We start from the raw sequence: 22,511 nt of genomic DNA, 5'->3' as shown, positions 1-22,511 counted from the left end.
TTTAGTTTAAAGCAACCACAACCCCTGGGATTTTCTTTTTATTTGTGTATTACTCCATAAAAAGTCGGACATTTGGTGCTGACACGAAAGTGGCCAAACATTTTTGCTGCGTGCCGCAAATAGGGTTTTAAAATTATTAATTATAGTTTTAAGGCAGAGATTTTTTTGCCAGTCAATTTGTGTGGTCGAATTTTTCCCCCCAGCACAAGTATATTTGCTTACCGTTGCCTCCAGAAGTATTGGAATGGCAAAGTCAATTCCTTTGTTTTTGTTGCACACTAAAGAAATTTGGGTTTCAAAATATGAGACAAAAGTTCAGAATTTCAGCTTTTATTTCATGGTATTTACATCTAGATATGTTAAACAACTCAAGAAAGGTCAGCGTTTAATTATGTTAATTAATTGTTAATGTTAATGTTGTAATGTGGGCCGCTGAGCCTCACCCACTAGTGTGTGAATGTGAGGCTTTGTAAAGCGCTTTGGGCACTAAAGCTAAAAATGTGCTATATAAATAGCGCTATTCCATTCCAATGTTCATTTACAAACCCTTCATAAAGGTAGCCTTATTGCAAAGTGGTATCAAACCAATATCTTTCGTAGTCAATGAATGGGGTAGACAATAATTGGGTACATGTGTTGATGTACCATTGTTTTGTTTTCAAGCACTGCAGGATGGCTTGAACTTGTTGTGGGGTTTTTTTTGCTGGTGGCACAGGGACCATGGATCCCACGGTGTCAGAAGTCAGCAGACTGCAAAAACACATCCAGCAGCTGGAGTACAATGTCAACACCATGGCAACGGTGAGCATTTTTTCCTGCTTTATGAATCCCCAGGATACATAAGAGGAGGGTCTCAGGAAGTACACAAGGGCACACCTGTATACATGTAGTTAAAGTTATAGATAAAATGGTAATCTTCCTTGTATTCAGAATCATATCACAAAATGATCACGATTATCTGTATTATCAAAGTACAGTGGTGCCTTGAGATGCCTTGAGTTAAATTTTGTGACCCTGCTCCTATCTCAAAATCCCATTGAAATGAATGGAAATGCAATTAATCTGTTCTTTAGGCATGAAAATCACTCATCTTTCGTTAAAATTTGCCATTTTGACACCAAAATAGTTGACCTACATGGTACAGATTCAATGATTTGGGGGGGGGGGGGTCAACTCATGTTAAAGAGAGTGTATCAGTGAACTCCGGGTGGGATGGGTACCAAAGATGGCACTAATTCACGGGAAATGAAACGGTGTCATGCTTCAGTTCCGAAATGCGTCTTTTTAAGTTGTGTCTGTGCAGCAGTAGAAGTGTTGGCAATTTTCCAATGGCGCACTTGAACGTAGCAGTGTACGCACACCAGCGTACTGACATCACCTACTCGCCCTGGATTTCATTCACTCTATGCTAAAATGCACTTCTGGGTTTGGAGGCAAGTGAGATTTGTCTGCCGACAAGCCAAACTAGTAGTTTATTAGGTATTGCAGCGAGGATAAAGCATCGCTCTTCCTCGCATGCTTTGGTTGATCGTTGTGGCCCACACCTGGTGGGTGGACTCCTCGGTGCTGACGCCGTGCGGCTGCTGGGATGTCTCTTACTGCATTTTAATTAACCCAGATAAGGTTTATAAACTAGATCAACATTCATTATTGGCTTACTCTTTTTGAACTGTCTTTTAGTGATAATGCTGCACCGTTTCTTCATAATGACACCCACAGCCTATAATATTCCTTGCCTGTTAAAGGCTTAAAGCTACTGAACGTAGAATATTCCATTTCGAATCGCTACTGCCACCTGCTGATAAAAAATGAAACTGCACATACCGTTTTTCACATACACACCACGCACATTACGTCACATCCGCAGACAGGGCATGGGGAATTCTAACCCGAATCCAGTCTGAAAACTATTGGCAGAGGCTTGCAGGAGTACCCATTGTGAACAGCTAAGGTGTTAATCTACTAATTAGAAAGTATTTCACTCATAAATGGTCAAATAAAAAGCTTATTGTACAGTTATTTTGGGGGGGAAAGTTCCATATTGCAACTTTAAGTCAGGATGTGTAAATAGGCAAACAACATGTGTCATTGTACCATATTGTATTGTTACAGAAGCGTTTTCAATTGCTCAGTCAGTGTGTGGACTGTCTGGACCAGTGTCAGGCCCAACTCCTCAACAAGCTGAAGACCTGGAGATGGCAGCAGTACAAGGCAACCATTGGACATCCTTTTGATGACAACCTCAATATCCTGCAGATGTGGTAAGATACCAGCTTTATTACTGCTATTGCAGTCATTCTGAAGCAACGGGCCTATACAAGCATTGCAACCAGGGGAGCACCTAGATAGCCACATTAGCTCGATAATAACTAGTCATCACATTAGTCGCATGGCATTTATATTTACATCCTTGCTGATGCCAATGTTTGTGTAACACTTAAGTGATTATAACACTAAATCATTTAACTAGTTACTTCCTCCGCAAAATTGAATTTGGAATTTTATGTTTGGGGAGTTTTTATCATGTCCTTGATATTTAAGAAGACTTAATATTCCATAATTAACTCATTGAATGCCAGCCATTTGCAGCGCTGCCATCCCCTCAGTGCCAGCCATTATACAGGATTTTAACCAATTATACAGAATATTGTGTTCTATGGGTATATAATCATGGGGACCTACCGAAAGAAAGCGTAAACCCTCATCTTTCATCAGAATTTGTCATTCTTGAGTAATCAGCAGTAGAAGAGAGGCAAGTTTAACCGAAAATCCAGTTTTTGAAAAAAAAAACGGAGAAATTGAGGGTTTTGTGAAAAGATGCATTTAAAGTAAAAAATATATATATATTTTGACAGCATTACTTTTTTTTTTATTACAGGTCAATCATATAAACAGTATTTTTTTCTTCAAAATAACATCAAACAATTCATAAGAAAAGGATATTGATGATCTAACTACGAAATTATCCAAGTATCTATTTACAATTTTAAAATGTTTCCAAACTATGAAGACTAAGTTATTTACAAGTGTGTGTGCATGCCTGCAGTCTTATCCACCTTGATGACGCATACTTTCTGATAGATGTGAAAACATTGTCCTTTGTGCAACATGATGCACACCACAAAGTCAGCATGATTCCATCCAAGGATCATCTCGACGTCTGCTACCTGATGTGCACAATAAAAAATACATAAATAAAAATCACCATAATCATATTTACTTCTTGCAATGTGAAGGGAAAAAAACATTTTTACCTTTCTTTACACTGCAACAGGAGGAGCTTGAGTGGTTCTGTTGCTGGATTCACAAAATAAAATACTTTTTTGTTGCTGTACTTGCATTTAATACTACAAGCCTTGTGTTCCTTATTCTGCGCGGCATCCAATTTATGTTTGATTATGTCATAATGCATGGTTTGTAACACACGAGGCAATAGATAGTATAGGCATCATATGACATGAGTTCCATGAGGCCATGGAAAACGACTTTCGGACGTCTTTGAAGAAATTCTAGTCCTCCATCTAGAGGACTAGAATTAGCAATCAGGACACTACAACACTGTGTATGGTGGAGATGGGATGCTGCTGACCTTGACCTGGGACGCTGTAAGTGGGTGGATAGAATGTTTCAAAGACCTCCTCAATTCCACTGCCACACCTTCCTTCAAGGAAGCAGAGTCTGGGCACTGTGAGGTGGGCTGTTCTATCCCTGGGGTTGAAGTCACTGTGTTGGTTAAAAAGCTCCTTGGTGGAAAGGCTCCGGGATGAGATCCGCCCGGAGTTCCAAAAGGCTCTGGATGTTGTGGGGCTGTCCTGGTTGACACACCAGGATTTTGGCACACTTTTTAAGAAGGGAGACTGAAAGATGTGTTCCAACTACAGGAGGAACACACTCCTCAGCTTCCCTGGAGAGAAGAGTCCACCGAGAAGCGGAACCTCGGACTCAAGAGTAACCGTGTGGTTTTGCTGGCCATGGAGCAGGGCTTTACACCCTGAGCAGGGTGCATGGGAGTTCGTCCATCCAGTCTAAATGTGGTTTGTGCACTTGGAGAAGGCGTTCGACCGCCTCCCTTGGGGAGTTCTGTGGGAGGTGCTTCGGAAGTACGCGGTACCAAACCCCCTGATACGGGCTGTTCATTCCCTGTACAACCACTTTCAGAGTGTGGTGCGCATTGCCAGCAGTAAGTGAGATTTGCTTCCAGTCCTTTATAGGCAGAATTTGTAGGTGCAGTCAAGGCATTGATGGAGTTTGGTTTGGTTGCCTCAGTATCACGTCTCTACTTCTTGTAGATGATATGGTACTGTTAGCTTCATCAAGACGTGATCTCCGCATCTCACTGGAACAGTTCGTAGCCGAGTGTGAAGCAGTTGGAATGAAAACCTCCAAATCTGAGACCATGGTCCTCAGTTGGATAAGGGTGGAGTGCCCTGAGATCCTGCCCCAAGTGGAGAAGTCCAAGCATCTCAGGGTCTTGATTACGAGTGAGGGAAGAATGGAGTGGGTGATCGATAGGTGAATGATGCGGACTCTGTATCAGTCTATCATAGTGAATAAAGAGCTGAGTCCAAAGGCGAGGTTCTTGATTTACCAGCCAATCTACGTTCCTACCCTCACCTATGGTCATGAGCTGAGTGCCGTAACCAAAAGAACAAAATCCCCATACAAGCGGCCGAAATAAGTTTCCTCCATAGGGTGTCCGGGCTCTCCCTTAGAGATAGGGTAAGAAACTCGGTCATCTGGGCGCATCTCAGAGTAGAGCCGCTGTTCCTCCGCATCGAGAGAATTCAGATGAGGTGGTTTAGGCATCTGATTAGGATGTCTCCTGAACGCCTCCCTGGTGTAGTGGTCCGGACACATCCCACCGAGAATAGCACCCGGGAATGGCCCAGAGACAAGCTGGAGAGACTGTTTCCTGACTGGCCTTTGAACATCTTGGGATTTCCCCAGAAGAGCTGGACGAAGTGGCTGGGGAGAGGGAAGTCTGGGTCTCCCTGTTAAACCTTCTGCCCCCACAAAGAAGAAAATGGATGGATGGATTTTATATTGTGATATATACCATTACTTTGAAGGGATGCATTTGATTACATGATATGAATTTTGAGCCATGTTGCCCAGCCCTAGTTGAGAGCCAAGCAGGAAAAACTGCATTGTGTGTTTGCTGTGTCCACTACTGTGATGGATCAAATGCAGAGGTCGAATTGACCGTATGTATGTGTGTGTACATGACAAATGAAGATGATTATTCTTGAGACTCCTCTTTGTCTGCTGTTAGAGCAAGCTGACAGCACTGATTGAGTTTAAAACTATTTTTATACAGTATTATGCTAAGTTTGATATATTTCTTCTTACCTCTATTGCGAGCATTGTCATGGCTGCTTGAAGTTTGGCATGTTGTCTTTTTTGTTTCTTGACTTCTTGGTGTGTGAACTTTAAGTTACTGTTGAGTTCTTTAATGTCCTGACTTCTGAGGCAACAATTCCAAGAGTGCTTCACGTAGATTGGGTGCAGTTTGGCAACACAGGACGGCTCAAGGCCTGTGGTCTGCAGGGGACAGATCGCTGCACATCAATGTGCTGGAGCTGCGAGCTGTGCATCTGGCCCTCATTCATTTTCTGCTCTTCGTGGCAAGGCGCCATGTTCTGGTACAATCGGAAACCTGACTAGTAGCTTCCTGCCACTCATAATGTCTCGGGCCTCTGTTCTGTAATGCAGAGCTCAGTTATCATCCGATTAAAACCCCCCAAAAATAAGTCATCAAGATTCTTGAAATTAATGTTTCCCATGTGCTCATGTGTCAGGTGTGAGCAGCTTCTTGGGGTGAATGGGAAGCTGAGACAGGAATTAATGCTGATTGTGGAACCAATTCCAGAGTTGCAGGAAAGGTTAAGGCAACTTCTCCAGCTCCTGGTTCAAAGGTAGTTTCGTTTGCTCTACACAGCAATGGCAACAGTACTCAAGACATTAAATGAACACCTGTGTGTCTAACTAAAATGCTTGTACTTGACCTTGTGTTTAATTTTTCCCTCAAGCTCTCTTGTGGTGGACAAGCAGCCACCTCAGGTTATAAAGACGCAGTCTAAGTTCTCCACAACTGTGCGCTATCTGCTGGGTGAAAAAGTAGCACCCGGGAAGCCTGTGGTCCTTAAGGCACAAATCATTAATGAACTCCAGGCCAGAAGCATGAACATCACACCAAGGTTAGTAACTCATAATGTATTTACATACACCCAAGCATGTGACATAACATAGCATCGTCACCAATGTATCTGTAGCAGATCCTTCGAGTCTTAAATTTGATTTCCGTTATCCAAAATAAAAATTGCTTTCTCTGTACAATTTACTGTTTTATAAAAATACATTAAATTCCATTCAAAAAATGTATTGCCCGCTTCTTACATGGGACCCTGCAATCAGCTAGCTTAACACCCTTCTCTGGGGCAGCAGTCCAGTGAAAGCGACGGTGAGGGTCAACTTCAAAATAAAGCGTAACAAGTAGGGCCACATGGATGCCCATGTATGTGGCCTATATTTTGAAGTTGGCTGTCGGAAGATATTGTTGAGGTGGCTGACGTGTTTTGTTTTGTTTTTATTGAGGCTGCATAGCCTGACCACAGTCAAGCTGATTGAATGAGCTTCATTATTCTCATGCGCAGTGGCAGACATTGAACTGGAGCGCAATATTCAATTTGCAGTGCTCATGTGCACTGCTTATGTGCACCGCTTATGTGCACCGCTGGTCATACAAACATGATATGCAGTATTTGTTAAGGATATTTTGCATTTCGGCATAAAGGACATTAAGCAGAACCACTTCTTTATTTATTTTTTATTTTTTATTTTATTTTTTATTGAGAGAGAGCTCAGTATTGTTCATTCGGTAATCTTACCGATTTGACATGTCATCATCATTGCTCTCTCTTTTTTTTTTCTCTCTCTTTTTTTTGGGGCATGTGCGGGTGTGTGTGTGCAGAACCACTTTTGTGTTCAACAAACATTAACTTTGTGTTAAAGCAACCGGCTGATAGGATGAATGATAGTGTGCCCCATAACGTCACTGTTCCAAAATTCTGACAGATTCTATACATGAATAAAGTACCTCTATACTAGTATTGAAACAATATCAGGGCAAAAACATAAAACATTAGTAGTGGATTAATATAGTAGCTGATAAAGCATCTTCAAATTCTTGATATTTTTATGAATTCAAAATATTCTGATACAATTACAATTTACTCTTTTTTTAATTTAATTTAACACTTTTCAGCATTTGATATGAATTTTACTTATTTTGTATACAGTATGATAGTCAAATAACAAAACAAGCTAAACTGCATCAAAATGTTGTAATTGGGGTCACCAACATTTTTTGACACTTAGTGCTACTTTTTTGAACGTCTACCGGTTTGTTATGCACTTATGAAATTTTTATCAAATTACCTTGAATTATATATTATTAATAATTACTGAAATTAATCTAAGAGAATACATTGAATAGGTTAATGATTTCTCGCAATATTAACAATAATTTAACAAGGTTAGAAACATTTGAATAACTATATGCAACACTTTTTTTCTATAAATTGTGTCTGTATTTATATTTTCAAATGATCACTTCAACATTCTTAAGAAATCACAATGTCTCCTGGCTCCTGGGTTTGCTCTCCGGCCGGTGGCCCCTGTGGGGCCCGGGGGTTGTCCCTTGGCGCTGCCGTGGCCTGGGGGGCCCTGAAGTGTTGTGCTTGCTCTGTCCTGGCCGGGGTTGACGGCTCCCCTCTTTGGTGGAGGTTTTCATGCATGCCAGATCCACCACACCAGCATCTATCGAAATTCAAACACAATCTGCTTCCTCCCCTGGTCCTTGAATCGGTGGAGGCTGATGTCTGTGGATCTTACTCTGCTTCATCTTCCTTTCCTTAGTCTCTCTCCTTTGGTCTATTGAGGACTCCCTAATTTGTTGGAATTTAGATGTTTCTGGGGTTGGTGAAAGACTCTGGTTAGTAACCCGGTGGGTAGTAGGTAATGTCTGGTCGGTGCTGGATTTCACTTTCCTTTGTTTTCTTTGATCCTTCCTCGGGTCTCCTGACAACCTCACGACTCTAGCTGGATTCTGAAGTATTCGGTTTAGGGGAACGGTATGGGATTTTGAATAGGTTTTAGGTGAACTAATGAGTACACACTCACATGCACGCACACATGCACACACACACACACACACGCACATGCACATTCTCACCCACATACAAAAAAAATTACAAAAATAAAAAGAGCAATGATGATTACATGTCAAATCGGTAAAATTACCGAATGAACAATACTGAGCTCTTAAGAAAAAAAGAAAAGAAAAAAAAGAAATCACAATGTCTGATCACTGATTTGCTATTTTTGGAACATGCCCGTGGGCTACTCAAGTGGGGGATAAAAAAAAAAGGGATCCTGCAGCACTTTTTTCTTCATTCATCAATTACACAAATAAATAAATAAATACCTGTCTGTCATCAATTCTCCCACAAAGTTTATTGATATCTGACAGGCACTTTTTTTTAGTCCATTTGAGAATTGTGCCCCTCACAGATTTACGGCGCACGTACAGTTTGCTGCTCTTCACCTCTTTTGCAATAGTTTTATTTTTGACTGTGTTGATTGTGTTAAGAAAAAGTCATACATATGGTCTTAAAATATATATATTTTTTTATTATATTAATAATATTGGCAATGACTGTTGTGAGTGTTTGTTTAGTTTTCTGTTATGTTTTTGCTTGAGCACCTTCCCTGAAAAAAGTGTTTGTGCATGTGCCTGTCTGCCATTATATCGAAATTGCACGTTTCCCATAATCTATACCGGTCCGCACAAATTATGGGCTTCAGCAGGAGGATGCAACACAACATGACGTCAAATGCAAGAGATGCATTTAAAAATTAGAGCTACTTTGTAAAATGTAGCTTCTGTGATCGCTACCACACTGTCGCTATGTGATAACGAAAGTAACTTTGCCACTTAAAAGCTATTTGAGAAATGCTGCTAAACTAATAAGGCTGCTACTTGTAATGCCTCTTCTGCCCTTCCACGACAAATAAAGTGTCTGTATGCCAGTGATATATAATGACAGGCAGAATAATTAAATGCTCTTCCAGGAGATAGCAGACAATGTAATACATTTGTGTAACTGCTGTCACTCTGATTCATACAACAGAATAATAGTGTTAAGTTCAACTAAACATGTCCTGCATTCACATTGAGTTAGTGAATTTGTGAGTAAATTGAGATGAGATCATTATTTCAAATATTCAATCATCTAAACCTGTCAACACTTGGTCCATCTAACCAAGGTGAGGGTCATCTTCTTTCCTCTTTGGAAAGTTGCACGTCATGGGATGCTCCTTTTTTAACATATTTTTAGTTATCAATATTATTTTATGTATATTCATTTTATTTGTACTGTATTTATTTCAAATTGTCATTTGTGGCAAATGACCTCATGACATGTAGTTTTATGTGCAGTGACAATGTTGGGGACGTGATCAATAACACAGCCATCCTTGAACATAACACAGCGTGCAAGAGCACGTGTGCCAACTTCAGGAATATGGTATGTACTACGCTGCACTTCTGAGCCTACAATTTTGCTATGAGCACACACTAACAAAATTAATATTTTAACTTGTGTTCAACAGTCCATCAAGAGGATCAAGAGATCAGACAGAAAAGGGTCTGAGTCTGTGACAGAGGAAAAGTTTGCCCTCCTTTTTTCAACAGAGATCACCATCACAGGCTGTGACACTCCCTATAAAATCCAGGTTTGTGCTTTACATAATTTTACTGATCCAACTGAACTGGCTACTGCAGTGAAATATATGCTACAATAAACCTCAGTCAAACCTACTGTAAATATCACGTTGAATGTAGCCTATGTGTCATTCCAGATGATCTCTTTACCACTCGTCGTCATTGTCCATGGCAGCCAAGACAACAACGCACTAGCTACCATCATTTGGGATTGTGCTTTTTCCGAGCCAGTAAGAGAAACATTTTTGCCCTACAATGGTACTTAAAATTTGCCCCACAGTCCGTTCTTTGCTATTGTCCAAACTTCCATTTGAGCGAAACATTCCCTTTGACAACAATTCTATTCATTCCAAAGTCCAAACTGTCACCATCCTAAAATCTTTATTTACTAAACATGCAGTTTTTCAGTAACATTTTAAAACACCACTGACAATTCATTGTCCTACATTCCTTTTAGGTCTTGTGTTTAAACATTATTAGTGAAAATATCAAGGATTTCTGATTTCCTGAAGGATTTTTTTTTTAAACAGATTAACTGTCAAATTAATGACATAACCTATGCAGCGCCATCTTGAGCAGTTTTGAACAGTTCATGTAATCGCTGTGGCACAATGTCCTGCAACATGCTACAATATTAAAAGCAGCACATCTGTTTAAAATGTCAAGTTGATTTCCATTTGTGCAGTTCTAGCACCTTAAGGTGGTTAGTTTTTTAGTGCAGTTTAATTTTCATATGGCATATTTTGGCCGTTTTGTTTAAAATCCACGCTAATGATCAGATGAAGAGGAATGTAATATGCTTGTGAATTGAGTCAATATGTGGAGGAACTCAATATGTGCGTGCATTAGGAAGTAAGTGCCTCAATATTAAGTGTTATTAGAGATTGTATGTTTATGTTATGTGCATTGCTGTTGTGTACAAAAGCATATTGTGCTTTTTTTTTTTTAGTATGAGCTCTTTTTTTTTTTACAATATTGTGACCTTTATTAATATCACCATCCTCCCCACAATATCGTGATAATTATCATATCGTGAGGTTCATATTGTGATCATATCATATCGCAACGTTTGGATATCATTACATCGCTACATGCTACTGTTCATTTGTGACTTGTTTCCTTGTCTAGTTTGCTATAAAAAATGCCATATGGCAGTATTGTCATCATTTAGATAGCACTCCTAACCATTTCAGCATGTTATTTCTCATGAAAGAGCGGGCAAAAAAATTTTTTTTACAGCGGCAGTGGCTGGCGAATGCATGCCAGCCTGCGAGCCTCCAAAAGGGGTCTATGAATAGCTCTACATCTGCAAACCATGATCAATCCTCACAAAAATGTATGTCCACATCTCTACTCATGCCTCAATCATACTCTGAAAAATTCTGAATGAAAAGCGCAGACTTTTTGATTTTATCATCAGGAGCCAGCTCCCAAAGTTGCCTTCTTTATAGGCAACAGCTTGCGACATCTATAAAATCCAAACTATTGGGTCGATTGTTCAAAAATGTTCCGAATATAAACTGGTCATGTATATACATGTGCACATACATTTTGGTGAGGATCAATCATGGTTTTCAGAACTTTTCATACAAGACTCACTGGACGCTGGCAGGCTGGCTGCATTCGCCAGCCACTGCCGCTGTAAATGTCTTTTCTTTTTTTCTTTTTTTTCTCAAAGGAAAAACAAGCTGAGATGGTTAGGAAGGATTGTTATCTAAATTATGGCAATACTTGAATAAATAGACCAGGAAACTATTCAAAAATAAACAATGGCATGTTACAGCAGCGTTATGTTGCAGTGATTACATGAACTGCTCAAAACTGGCCATGATGGCGCTGCGCACAGTATGTCATTATTTTGATATTTAATTGATTTGAACTTTATTTCAGAGAATCAGATGCCATTGATATTCTATTAATGTTTATACACTGTCTATTCCAGGGGTGTCCAACTCATATTAGCTCAGGGGCCACATGAGGGAAATATATTAATTATTAAGTGGTAAACCGGTAAAATCATGGTATATAACTTAAAAACAACTGGCATCAGTTATACACAAATGTTTTCGCTATTTGCAGGCCAGCCCTAAATAGCGGTGCTCAACTGTAAATATATTGTTCCAAAAAATAACACGAATGCAAATGTGGGCGACAACACTTTGACCGTATGAATTCCGGCCGTGGTATCTCTACCTGTTTTGCATATATATTGTTCCCACAATGCATTGTGTGGCGCAGTTAATGAAGTCATAGGATGTGTTACCAGTAGCTGAATATGTGGCGTATTCACCACATTGATGTTTGATTTATGTTAGTCTACTTCATGCCTTTATTTTTTCCTAACAAACCGTAACTTTAGGTTGTTTTTAAAATAATGACATCCAGGTAAATTCCGTTGCATTGCTCATCCAAGGATTGCTTGTGAAATTACACATTTATATGTTTAAATTTTGGCCGTCTGATTAATTGGTCCAACATTACTAATTTTTTTACTTTACAAGATCATCTTGCGGGCCGGATTAAACCCCTTTGCAAGCCGCAGGCCGTACGTTTGACACCCCTGGTCTAATCAAATGAAGAACAATGAATTTTCAACGGTGTGTTGCTTTAAGGTTAGTTATCATATAGAAATTACTAGCTACTACATAAATAAGCAGGAAGCAATTTCTCGGCCAATTAGCGAAGTGCGCATTACGTGTGCGTCAAGTAAAAAAAATAATAATAATAATTGCGTCATTTGAATGGCAGCGAATGGAGTGCTGAAAGTGTTTGCGTAACTGCACACCTTAAAGCTTGCAAGCATTGTTTAAACGACTTTCAGCCTTAAGTGACAAAACAACTGGTGCACTTGGTGCCATTTTTAACTGTCCTAATGGAGTTTATCGGCAAAAAAACACAATTGCAAAGCTCGAGAAGACGCAAGTGTACGCCTGTAAACCTCTGTTCACTCTTCCAAATTTCCAGACAGAAAAGAAAGATCCAAACGGATGTCTAAGAGGCTAAAATTTATTTTTTTAAACACGTTTATTTTGTCAATACCCTGAAACCGAGAGAACAGAAAGAAGCATCACGAAGCTTGCTAGCGGACGTACGTGTAACCAAACTAATGGAGTGACAGTCATTTAAGAACCTGCTTCTCGCCCCAATTGACCCCTTCAGTGAAGAAAGCTCCTACCCGTCCGTCTCTTGATCGCGTCCCGGTGTTGTGTCCTCGGTCCAACTCCCGGGATAGTGCACACATTCAATCAAATAATAAGCACTTAAATAGGCTTAACTGTCGTGTCCCGGCAGAGGGTAGTCAGTAACGACATGCTATTCATGTTTAAAATAGATTCAATAAAATACATCAACTTTCCAACAGTTGAAATGGTCCGAATCAGCGCTTCCCCCGTTAGACTCCATTAATTTTCAATGGCAAGTTGGTAGCAGGCTTCCAGCCGGCCTACCCATAATGCACCGCGCTGCCGAGATGCGCACTTTGTTTATTGCAGCGGCATCCCTAATTTGCATTAAAATCAGGGTGGTCGGAGCGCAATACGCTCAAGTACGTCGGGCTTGACATTGCGGAAACAGTAATAGACTCGCTTGGATTGGCAGGTAAACTGCAAGATCTTCCCTTGCAGATGATGTAATTGGCCGTGCATGTGACGTGGGCAATTCCAGACCGCCTTAATTGCACCAACAACCGTGTGTCGGTGTGTGACCCACCCCCTCCTCCTCAATGGTCAGGGCGTTGCTATTAAGATTATAATAATTATAATTTGTTCAATGAATTGATTTCAACAATGATTCAGAGGGATTATTGTCCCACTCTGTTACTGTTTATGAGTGAAATGATGATAAATTAATATATTTTACAGAATCACACATTTGTTCTTATCTTGGATTTTTTTAAAGTGACTTGTGCCCCTTAACTTATTATTGTTAATGATAAATTAGAAGTAATTGACATGACACATTCCAACCATAAACCATTACACAAGACTAAAATAAAGTCAACCACGAATGCCATAATCACCCAATACGAAACACTGTACCTTTTGATCACAAGTACACGACGTTATAGCATCTAGCCAAGCAGCTAGTGCAAGAAGCTACGTTAGCTAACGCAGCTGTTAAAATCCTCACTCAGTGCTCTCTCTTGTCAAACGACACGGATGGACACAACTCTGATCTCTATTGCTCTGAAACAAAATCACACTTCTGCTCAGTCATCCACATGGCTACTGGTTGAAATGAGATGTACTGATGATGTCATATATAATGATTAAAAAATATATTTGAATGTTATAGATAACTTTATGTCTTTATTTATTTATTGCGCATCTCCACAAAAATGTGAATAGTTCCCGTTGACTGATGCTTGTGTTGATGTCGTCAGGACAGAGTGCCGTTTGTGGTGCCGGAGCGTGTGCCCTGGAACCTCATGTGCAGCACTCTCAACAGTAAATTTACCTCAGAGGTCCAGACGCATCACAACCTCAACCACTACAACCAACACTTTCTGGCCCAGAAGATATTTGACAAACCAGACTTGAACGCTGACTTCAGCAACATGATGGTTTCCTGGGCTCAGTTCAATAAGGTATACACACACACACACACACACAGTAATATGACAGATATTTTATGTTCATTAATAGGGGTGTCAAAATCAGTGTGTTAATTTTGAGTTAATTTAAAATTACTTAAACGCCACTCATTTTTTTAATGCGCGATTAATGACCGCCCCTTGGAAAGCCTGTAATGGGGAATCGGAATGCAGCAGACACATCCACGTCAAAATTGAGCAGTAATACATTTTATAATAATGGATATATTTGTGGGGACTGGGGTCAAGGGAAATTTGCAGAATTTCACAAGTTTTACTTCATATTAAAATGCACTGAGCTGTCACCAACGTCTTACAAATGCAATTATGCCGTTTTTTACAGTACAGTACATCTTTTTAATTTTAACTCAATTTTATGAATTATTATGAAATTACTGTATCAATGACTAAAAGATTCAGCCATACTTCTATTAGTTTGACTTTTATGTTAACAAGAGTATGAAAACGTATTGTACATTTTATTGTACATTTAGAAACAGATTTGTGATTAATTGTGATTTAACTATTGAAGCCATAAGATTAATAACGATTTAAAAAAAAAATTGCCTGACACCCCTAATAATGAATATATTCCACTCCTTTGACCAACACCTTTTCTTTTGTTGTTTTTGTTTTCTGCTAAAAACAAACCACGGAAGTATCGCCACTAGTCTGCCATGTTTGTTTACACTGGTCATGTTTACTCTCGAAAGGTTAAATATTTGTGAATGAAATTGGTTCGGTGCGGCACGGTGGCTGACTGGTTAGCACGTCCGCCTCCCAGTGCAGAGGACGTGACATCGAGTCCGGGCTTTTGCCTTCCTGGGTGGAGTTTGCATGTTCTCCCCGTGCTTACGTGGGTTTTCTCCGGGTACTCCGGTTTCCTCCCACATTCCAAAGACAGGTTAATTGAGCTCTCCAAGTTGTCCATAGGTGTGATTGTGAGTGTGGATGGTTGTTTGTCTCTGTGTGCCCTGCGATTGGCTGGCAACCAGCCCAGGGTGTCCCAGCTGGCTACTGCCCGAAGCCAGCTGGGATAGGCTCCAGCGCCCCCCGCGACCCCTGTGAGGAAAAACGGTTAAGAAAATGGATGGATGGATGAAATTGGTTCGTGTTAAGTGTGCCGTGTGGCTGCACACCACACATTGTACATTATACCCGTGATTTTTTTCTCTCATGTGTGGGGTCTCAGAGTTTGGAAGCCTGCCAACAATTTTCAAATCTTGTCGTGTGAACCAGGCGTTAGGTCCACACCATGAAAATATATCAGCTTAAAACCTCTGGAGGCTGTAATATATCCCACCAAGTCTTTGTGGGGCAATTGTCACAGTACGTTAAATTCAAATGACCCAGACGCAATGAAATGCAGAGTTGAAAGGAGTTTTCTTAGGTAATATGGCTCCAAGTCAGCTCTTCAATCATTCAAAAGAATTGACAATATTCACAATAGTTTTTGTTTGTGGCATTTCAAAAACATGCACACGCAATGTGATTTGAAGATACCTGTCCCAAAATGTCTTGGGCCACATGCAATCCTGGGTGCGCTCAGTTAGTAGATCAGATGTCCCATCTGTTTACATTAATAATCAAGTGTGCGGTTGATTTTGCATGTGCAGACCTCTTTGCCCAACGCCTTCCTCTTCATGACTTTATGCTCCCACAAACAGACATGCCGAAACTTTTAAGCGCGAGTCCATGTCAATCTTACAGGAAGTGCTCCCAGGTCGGCTGTTTACGTTCTGGCAGTGGTTTGAGGGAGTGATGGACCTGGCCAAAAAACATCTGAGGACATACTGGAGTGAAGGGTATGAAGACTCTTCTTTGCTTTGCAATAAATATTAGCAACATGCTGTTAGTAATATCTAACAAACTCTGCTTTTCTCCCCAAGGCTCATATTTGGTTTCATTGGCAAGCAGCATCTCAATGTGATTCTCAACAAGATGCCCAACGGAACCTTTTTGCTGCGCTTTAGCGACTCTGAAATCGGAGGCATCACCATCGCTTACGTTGATGCAACGGAGAGTGAGTAGTACAGGCCGTGATGTGGTTTCAAAAACGTATCCTTTGCAAAGACAAGAACGTTAGTCAGAGAGGTATCAAGTGGTTTCACCTATTCTTGATAGCTTTTATAAATTGTTAAAAAACCCACATTGTTTAGATATTTGTAGGTAATGTTGAACGTAATGGAATGTCCTACGATATAAGCGGTCTTTGAATGCACCTTGTCTTGTGTCGAACACGAGTGATGTCAGTGCTTAATTCTGTTGTGATAATTTCCGTTTTATAGATTAAATGTCCGTTTCATAGATTAATCACAAAGGTTGAGTATATTACAAATAATAAGACAAATATTCAAGCACGAGTGAACCCACAATGATTTTTTTCAATTAATGTTTTCGTGCTTGAAGTGAAAGAACGCTCCACCAATGCCCAGATGAGGACAAAGAGCCCTGACTTTTTAACTATGACTGCGCTACTGATCTGTATATATGACTGGATAGCCAATAGGCCAAGAATCTAGAAGCTGCAAGGCTGTCTTCTAACTCCTCCCAAGAAACGTTTCTCGCCATACGATTCTATACATCTACAGTATCGAAATTGGAGAGCATTTGAACTTAGTAGAAACAGCATGATTTATGATGTTTTTAATTTGTTAATCGTAAACAAGAGGACTTCAGAAAATTTTACAACTTGCCTTAAATACATGTATAAATTATATGTTTGATGATGTTTGCAAGAGGAAACATGTATATTTTTATTAAAGAATTATAACTGTAATTCAACAAAAGATGCCTAATTAATATTGAGGTCTAAGGAACTGAGCAATAAAAGAAAAAGGGGGTCTTCAAATTACTTGTTAAAAAATAGTGATCACCCTATACAAAGAGCCTACAAGATGTATATGTCTAATCTGTACGTATACGTACAGTTTATACAATAGTCTGCTCGTGAGATGGGAGGGATAAGATGGCCGCCTGTGGCTTCAACAGCTTGCACAGGCGTGTATGGGCTATCAGCTATCCAGTAATATATACAGATAAGTGGACTGCGCCTATCAGCTTGTATCTTCCCTTCCGTGTGGAGCGTTCGGATGCCTTGCACGAGCTTGACACAGAGGCTGCAGTTACGCTTTAGGCCAGAGGTGGCATTCTCGCGTAAAACAAAACAAAACACAATGCACCTTTAAGTAGACATGAAAATCCTTCACCTTTCGGCGAAATTTGCCGTTTTGAAACCAAAATAGGTCACCTATGTGAATCGCGCACATCCGATGAGAAAATATTTCATTGGGGGGGATTAGTGCATCAGTGAACTCAGAAGACTGCACTGATGCACTGATTCACATTAAATCAGACGGTGACATGTTCCAAAGCATGTCTTAAGTTGTGACTGTGTGGGAGTAGATATGTTGGTAATTTTCTATGGCGCACTTGAACGCAGCAGTGTAAGCACAACCTGCGTACTGACGTCACCCACTCGCGCTGGATTTCATTCACACTACATTTCCTACATTTTATAGTCATAAATTTGCGACTTTATAAATTGTCAAATTTGCAAGAAATAACTAATAAATTTGCGAGTTTATTAAGTGGCAAATTTGTGAGTTTATCTTCTTTTCCTTTCGGCTTTTCCCTTCAGGGTCCACCACAGCGAATTAGTTGCCTCCATCTTACCCTGTCCTCTGCATCCTCTGCTCTCACACTACCTTCATGTCCTCTTTAACTACATCCATAAACCTCCTGTTTGGGCTCCCTCTAGACCTCCTGCGTAGCATTTAGAAACTCAGCATCCTTCTGCCAATATACTATCACTATCTCTCCTCTGGACATGTCCAATCCATCTCAGTCTGACCTCTCCGACTTTATCTCCAAAGCCTTTAACATGTGCTGTCCCTCTGATGTACTCATTCCTGATTCTATCCATCCTGGTCACTCCCAAAGAGAACCTCAGCATCTTCATCTCTGCCACCTCCAGCTCTGCCACCTCCAGCTCTGCCTCCTGTCTTTTCCTCAGTGGCACTGTCTCCAGACCAAACAACATTGTTGGTCTCACCACAGTTTTATAAACCTTTCATTTCATTTTAGCTGAAACTCTTCTATCACACATCACACCTGACACTTTTCTCCACCTGTTCCAGCCTGCCTGCACACGCTTTTTCACATGTTTTCCACACTCTCCATTGCTCTGGACTGTTGACACAAAATACTTAAACTCCTCCACCTTCTTGGTCTCTTCTCCCTGTAACCACAATCTTCCACTTGGGTCCCTCCCATTCACAAACAGATACTCCGTCTTGCTATGGCTAACCTTCATTCCCCTTCTTTCCAAGGCAAACCTCCACGCCTCAAGCTTCTCCTCCACCTGTTCGCTGCTCTCACTACAGATCACAATGTCATCAGCAAATAGTTCATGGAAATTCCTGTCTAACCTCGTCTGTCATCCTGTCCATTACCATAGCGAACAAGAAGGGGCTCAGAGCTGATCCCTGATGTAGTCCAAACTCCACTTTGAACTCCTCCGTCACACCTACAGCACACCTCACCACTGTCTTACAGTCCTCATACATGTCCTGCGCCATTTGAACATACTTCTCTGCCACTCCAGACTTCCTCATACAAAACCACAGTTCCTCTCTGGGGACCCTGTCATAAGCTTTCTCCAGATTTACAAAGACACAATGCAGCTCCTTCTGACCTTCTCTGTACTTCTCTATCAACATCCTCAAAGCAAATACTGCATCTGTGGTACTCTTTGTTTGGCATGAAACCATACTGCTGCTCACAAATGTTCACCTCTGCCCTCAGTCTCGCTTCAACTACTCTTTCCCATAGCTTAATTGTGTGGCTCACCAGCTTTATTCCTCTGTAGTTGTCCCAACTCTGCACGTCTCCCTTATTCTTAGAAATGGGCACCAGCACACTTCTCCTCCATTCCTCAGGCATCTTCTCACTATCTAAGATCCTGTTGAACAACCCTTGCTTTTTTTTTTACTCCATCCTCTCTGGCATGTGTTTTTAATCCATGATGTTTTATTATTTGTCAGATTTCATTTAATAAAAAAATAACTATTAAAGTGAATGTTATTTTATAAAAAATATTTAATTGTTAAATAAATTAACATTTATAACCACAAACAAAAGAACAAAAGTATCGAAATTTTTTATTGTTCAGTACCGTGATCGATACCCCGATACTGATTTGGAACCGAACGGGTTCAAATGCGAAAGGTACCCATCCCTCCTTGAACGCAGCGCATGCTGTTTTTTCAACATCCATCCATGGTCCAATAAATGTAGCAAAAATGTTCGCATTTTCACAAACTGCCGTAAAATTTTGAACATTTAAATTCGCCATCGCTTCATCTACCGCATGCCCCCAAACCCGACGAGTGCCCAACGAATATTAACTAGGAAGATGTTGGTCCATTCCAAATGCTTCTTACCTTTTTCACCCCTGACCCGTTTTTCATGCCTGTTTAAGTTTGATACTTTTTCCACCCTGCACTGTGCTGTTTCCGTGTTGTGTTCAGTAAAAACATGGAAACATAATTGTGTTTTATTATATTGTATATTATACAACTTTGTCTATTGTTATGATTTGGATGAAGATCAGATTGCATTTTCTTACAAATTTTTGCAGAAAGGCAGGTCATTCCAAATGATTCACGTTTTGCTTTCTTTTTTCTATTGCAACTCAATGTGTGTTATTGTTGAAATGATTTCATTTTGCTTCGCCTACCCTAGTGGGTGAACACAAACAGATCATCAAGAACATCAAGCCCTTCACCAAGAGAGATCTGGACATCCGAAGCCTTGGCGACCGCATCCGAGACATCAGCGAAATCACATTCCTCTACCCTGATTTTCCAAAACATGACGTTTTCAAAAAGTTCTATTCAGGTAATGCTTTCATCTCCTCTCATTTTTTTAAATGTTGCCAACACTAACAAAATACTATCAGAGTTAATTGATTGATTGATTGATTGATTGATTGATTGATTGATTGATTGATTGATTGATTGATTTTTTTGTAGAGCCCCAGACTTCCCCCTGTGATGGCTACATCCATACATTACTTCAGACTAAAATGGTCATGTAAGAAAGTGCTTAGCCTAAATGCTCCATCCACGATGAGTTAATGTGTTTTTGAGATATGATATGTGTGTTTGCGTGTCTCTCGCTTTCTTTTTTTGCAGGGAGACTGCTTTAGTTCCAGCTGATGCTGCCAGTGTGGCACATCATACTGAAAGCCTCCACAATGCTGCCACTTATCAAGTGTAGGTCATGTTGAAACTGAATATACACTATTACCTTTACAGGTGAACTTCATTTGACCATCTCTATACCTTTGAATGCACATGCTAGGAATGGGCGAGTACCGATACCAAGTATCGATACCAGGACCCATTTCACGGTATCGGTACTCACGATGGATATCGATACTGGCATCGGCCCCCGCTCTTGTGGCTGTTTTTCGGTCAGTAACTTAACTTAACATTTATTGAGCACCACAGGGGGCTCCGGTAAGAGAGCACATAAGTCTTCAGTTGTCAACAATTTAGTTAGCCAAGAAGTACAGACAGATCTTTGTATATTATATAGTATATGACGAACGGAGAACGTGAAACAAGAAACGGAAATACAGAGCAGCCTTCCAAATTAAAAGCATGGATTTCAAAACAAGATATAATTAAACATCACACTAAACAGCTTGAGGAATTCTTAACATGGAAGATATTACTAAATACCTTGAAGCCCTATTGTATTGAATTGAATTCTTTGTATTCCTTAAAAAGAAGTTGTACAAACCTCATATTTTGATTGGGACTTTTTTTCCCTGGCCACTGGATTATTTGTTTCATTTTATATATCTATTTTTTTAATTCATTTTATTGTGTGCTCTATGCAAAATTACTTTTATGAGTAAAGTGAAAAAATATAATTGCCATTAATTTCAAGCAATTGCAAGGAATTTGCTATAATTGGGATCTGTCATTGTTTTTTTTTGTGTGGAAATATTATGTATCATAAGTACTAATGGTACCTGCACTTGGTATCGGTATCGGTGAGTACTGAACATTTGAGTATCATTATTGGTCTAAACAAAAAGGTGGTATGGAACATCCCTACTCAGGAAATGTGTTGGTAGTTTTATTGACGAAACACCTTCTTTCTTTGAGCTCCTTGTTAGAGAGCAGCAAGTTGTGTCAAAGGTTCTACAACATTGAACAGTTGAACGTGTGCATTCAAAAGTTCAGGCAGGTCACATTAAGTTCAAATATGAAGTGCATTTGAGGTTCATCCTGAAATTTCACCCTAATACTTAATATCCCCAGCTTTGGAGTATAACATCATGCCATATGTGTTGTGCAGGGATACCGGCTCAGTTGCATCGCATGTCCCGAATATGGCGCATAATAATGCTGAAAGCTCCCACAATGCTGTTGGCTACCCTCTGTAAGTCATGCTCACTTGCTGCCATTTTGTTTCCATCACATAGCAACCGTTTAAAAAATATATATATATCCCAGTTAAAGTTAGCATAGTTTAGGATTTTTTATTAGAGTTAATTTATATTTTGTTTTGACTTTTTTTTTATTAATACATTTTGAAAGCAGATTTGTTGTTTGTATTAGTTTTTATTTTTTCACAAATGCTTTGTTTTACTTTAGTTTTTATTAGTTTCAGTTTGACCCTGTTAAGTTTAAGTTCAACCTGAAATTTCACCCTGAATATCCCCATTTTTGGATTAATGAATGGATGACATTATGATCATATGTGTTTTGCAGAGATACCAGCTCAGTTGCATCGTGTGTTCCCAATTTGACGCATCATGCTGAAAGCTCCCACAATGCTGTTGGCTACCCTCTGTAAGTCCTCTTCACTTGCTCTTACTGTGTGTCCTTCAAATGGCAACCTTTTAAAAAAGCAATCTCAGCTAAAGTCATAATAGTTTTGGATTATACATAAGTTTTTATTACATTTTGGATTTATTAATTTTTAATTCAGTGAGTTTTAATTTTTAGATTTGTTTATTTATTTATTTTTCAAAAATGCTTAATTTTGCTGTAGTTTTTGTTAGTTTTAGTATTGCTTTTAGGTTTTGTTTTTTGTTTTTTGTTTTTTAAATATCTG

At 39.8% G+C, this 22,511-nt stretch overlaps 1 protein-coding gene across 4 annotated transcripts in view; it reads left to right on the top strand.

Annotated features, from left to right (window-relative positions):
• LOC147178200 (signal transducer and activator of transcription 5B-like) overlaps positions 1-22,511 on the top strand; it is a 47,644-nt gene that overhangs the window by 19,778 nt on the left and 5,355 nt on the right. For 3 of the 4 annotated variants that reach the window (XM_086068683.1, XM_086068682.1, XM_086068681.1), the window contains exons 6-20: positions 716-801; positions 2,113-2,261; positions 5,799-5,915; positions 6,030-6,197; positions 9,500-9,587; positions 9,673-9,795; positions 9,922-10,014; positions 14,166-14,369; positions 16,086-16,180; positions 16,265-16,398; positions 20,121-20,276; positions 20,411-20,471; positions 20,573-20,653; positions 21,750-21,833; positions 22,166-22,246. In XM_086068683.1, coding sequence (XP_085924809.1) covers positions 716-801; positions 2,113-2,261; positions 5,799-5,915; positions 6,030-6,197; positions 9,500-9,587; positions 9,673-9,795; positions 9,922-10,014; positions 14,166-14,369; positions 16,086-16,180; positions 16,265-16,398; positions 20,121-20,276; positions 20,411-20,471; positions 20,573-20,653; positions 21,750-21,833; positions 22,166-22,246 — 1,720 coding nt within the window. Of the gene's footprint in view, positions 1-715; positions 802-2,112; positions 2,262-5,798; positions 5,916-6,029; positions 6,198-9,499; positions 9,588-9,672; positions 9,796-9,921; positions 10,015-14,165; positions 14,370-16,085; positions 16,181-16,264; positions 16,399-20,120; positions 20,277-20,410; positions 20,472-20,572; positions 20,654-21,749; positions 21,834-22,165; positions 22,248-22,511 lie in introns of all 4 variants that reach the window. The other variant, XM_086068684.1, reaches the window with a different exon arrangement.

Source organism: Leptonotus elevatus, chromosome 2, assembly GCF_054856555.1.
Source record: "Leptonotus elevatus isolate MCC_2025b chromosome 2, RoL_Lele_1.0, whole genome shotgun sequence".
Classification (NCBI taxonomy): Eukaryota; Metazoa; Chordata; class Actinopteri; order Syngnathiformes; family Syngnathidae; genus Leptonotus; species Leptonotus elevatus.
Note: the sequence above shows the minus strand (reverse complement) of the source record. Positions and strands in the feature narration are given on the sequence as shown.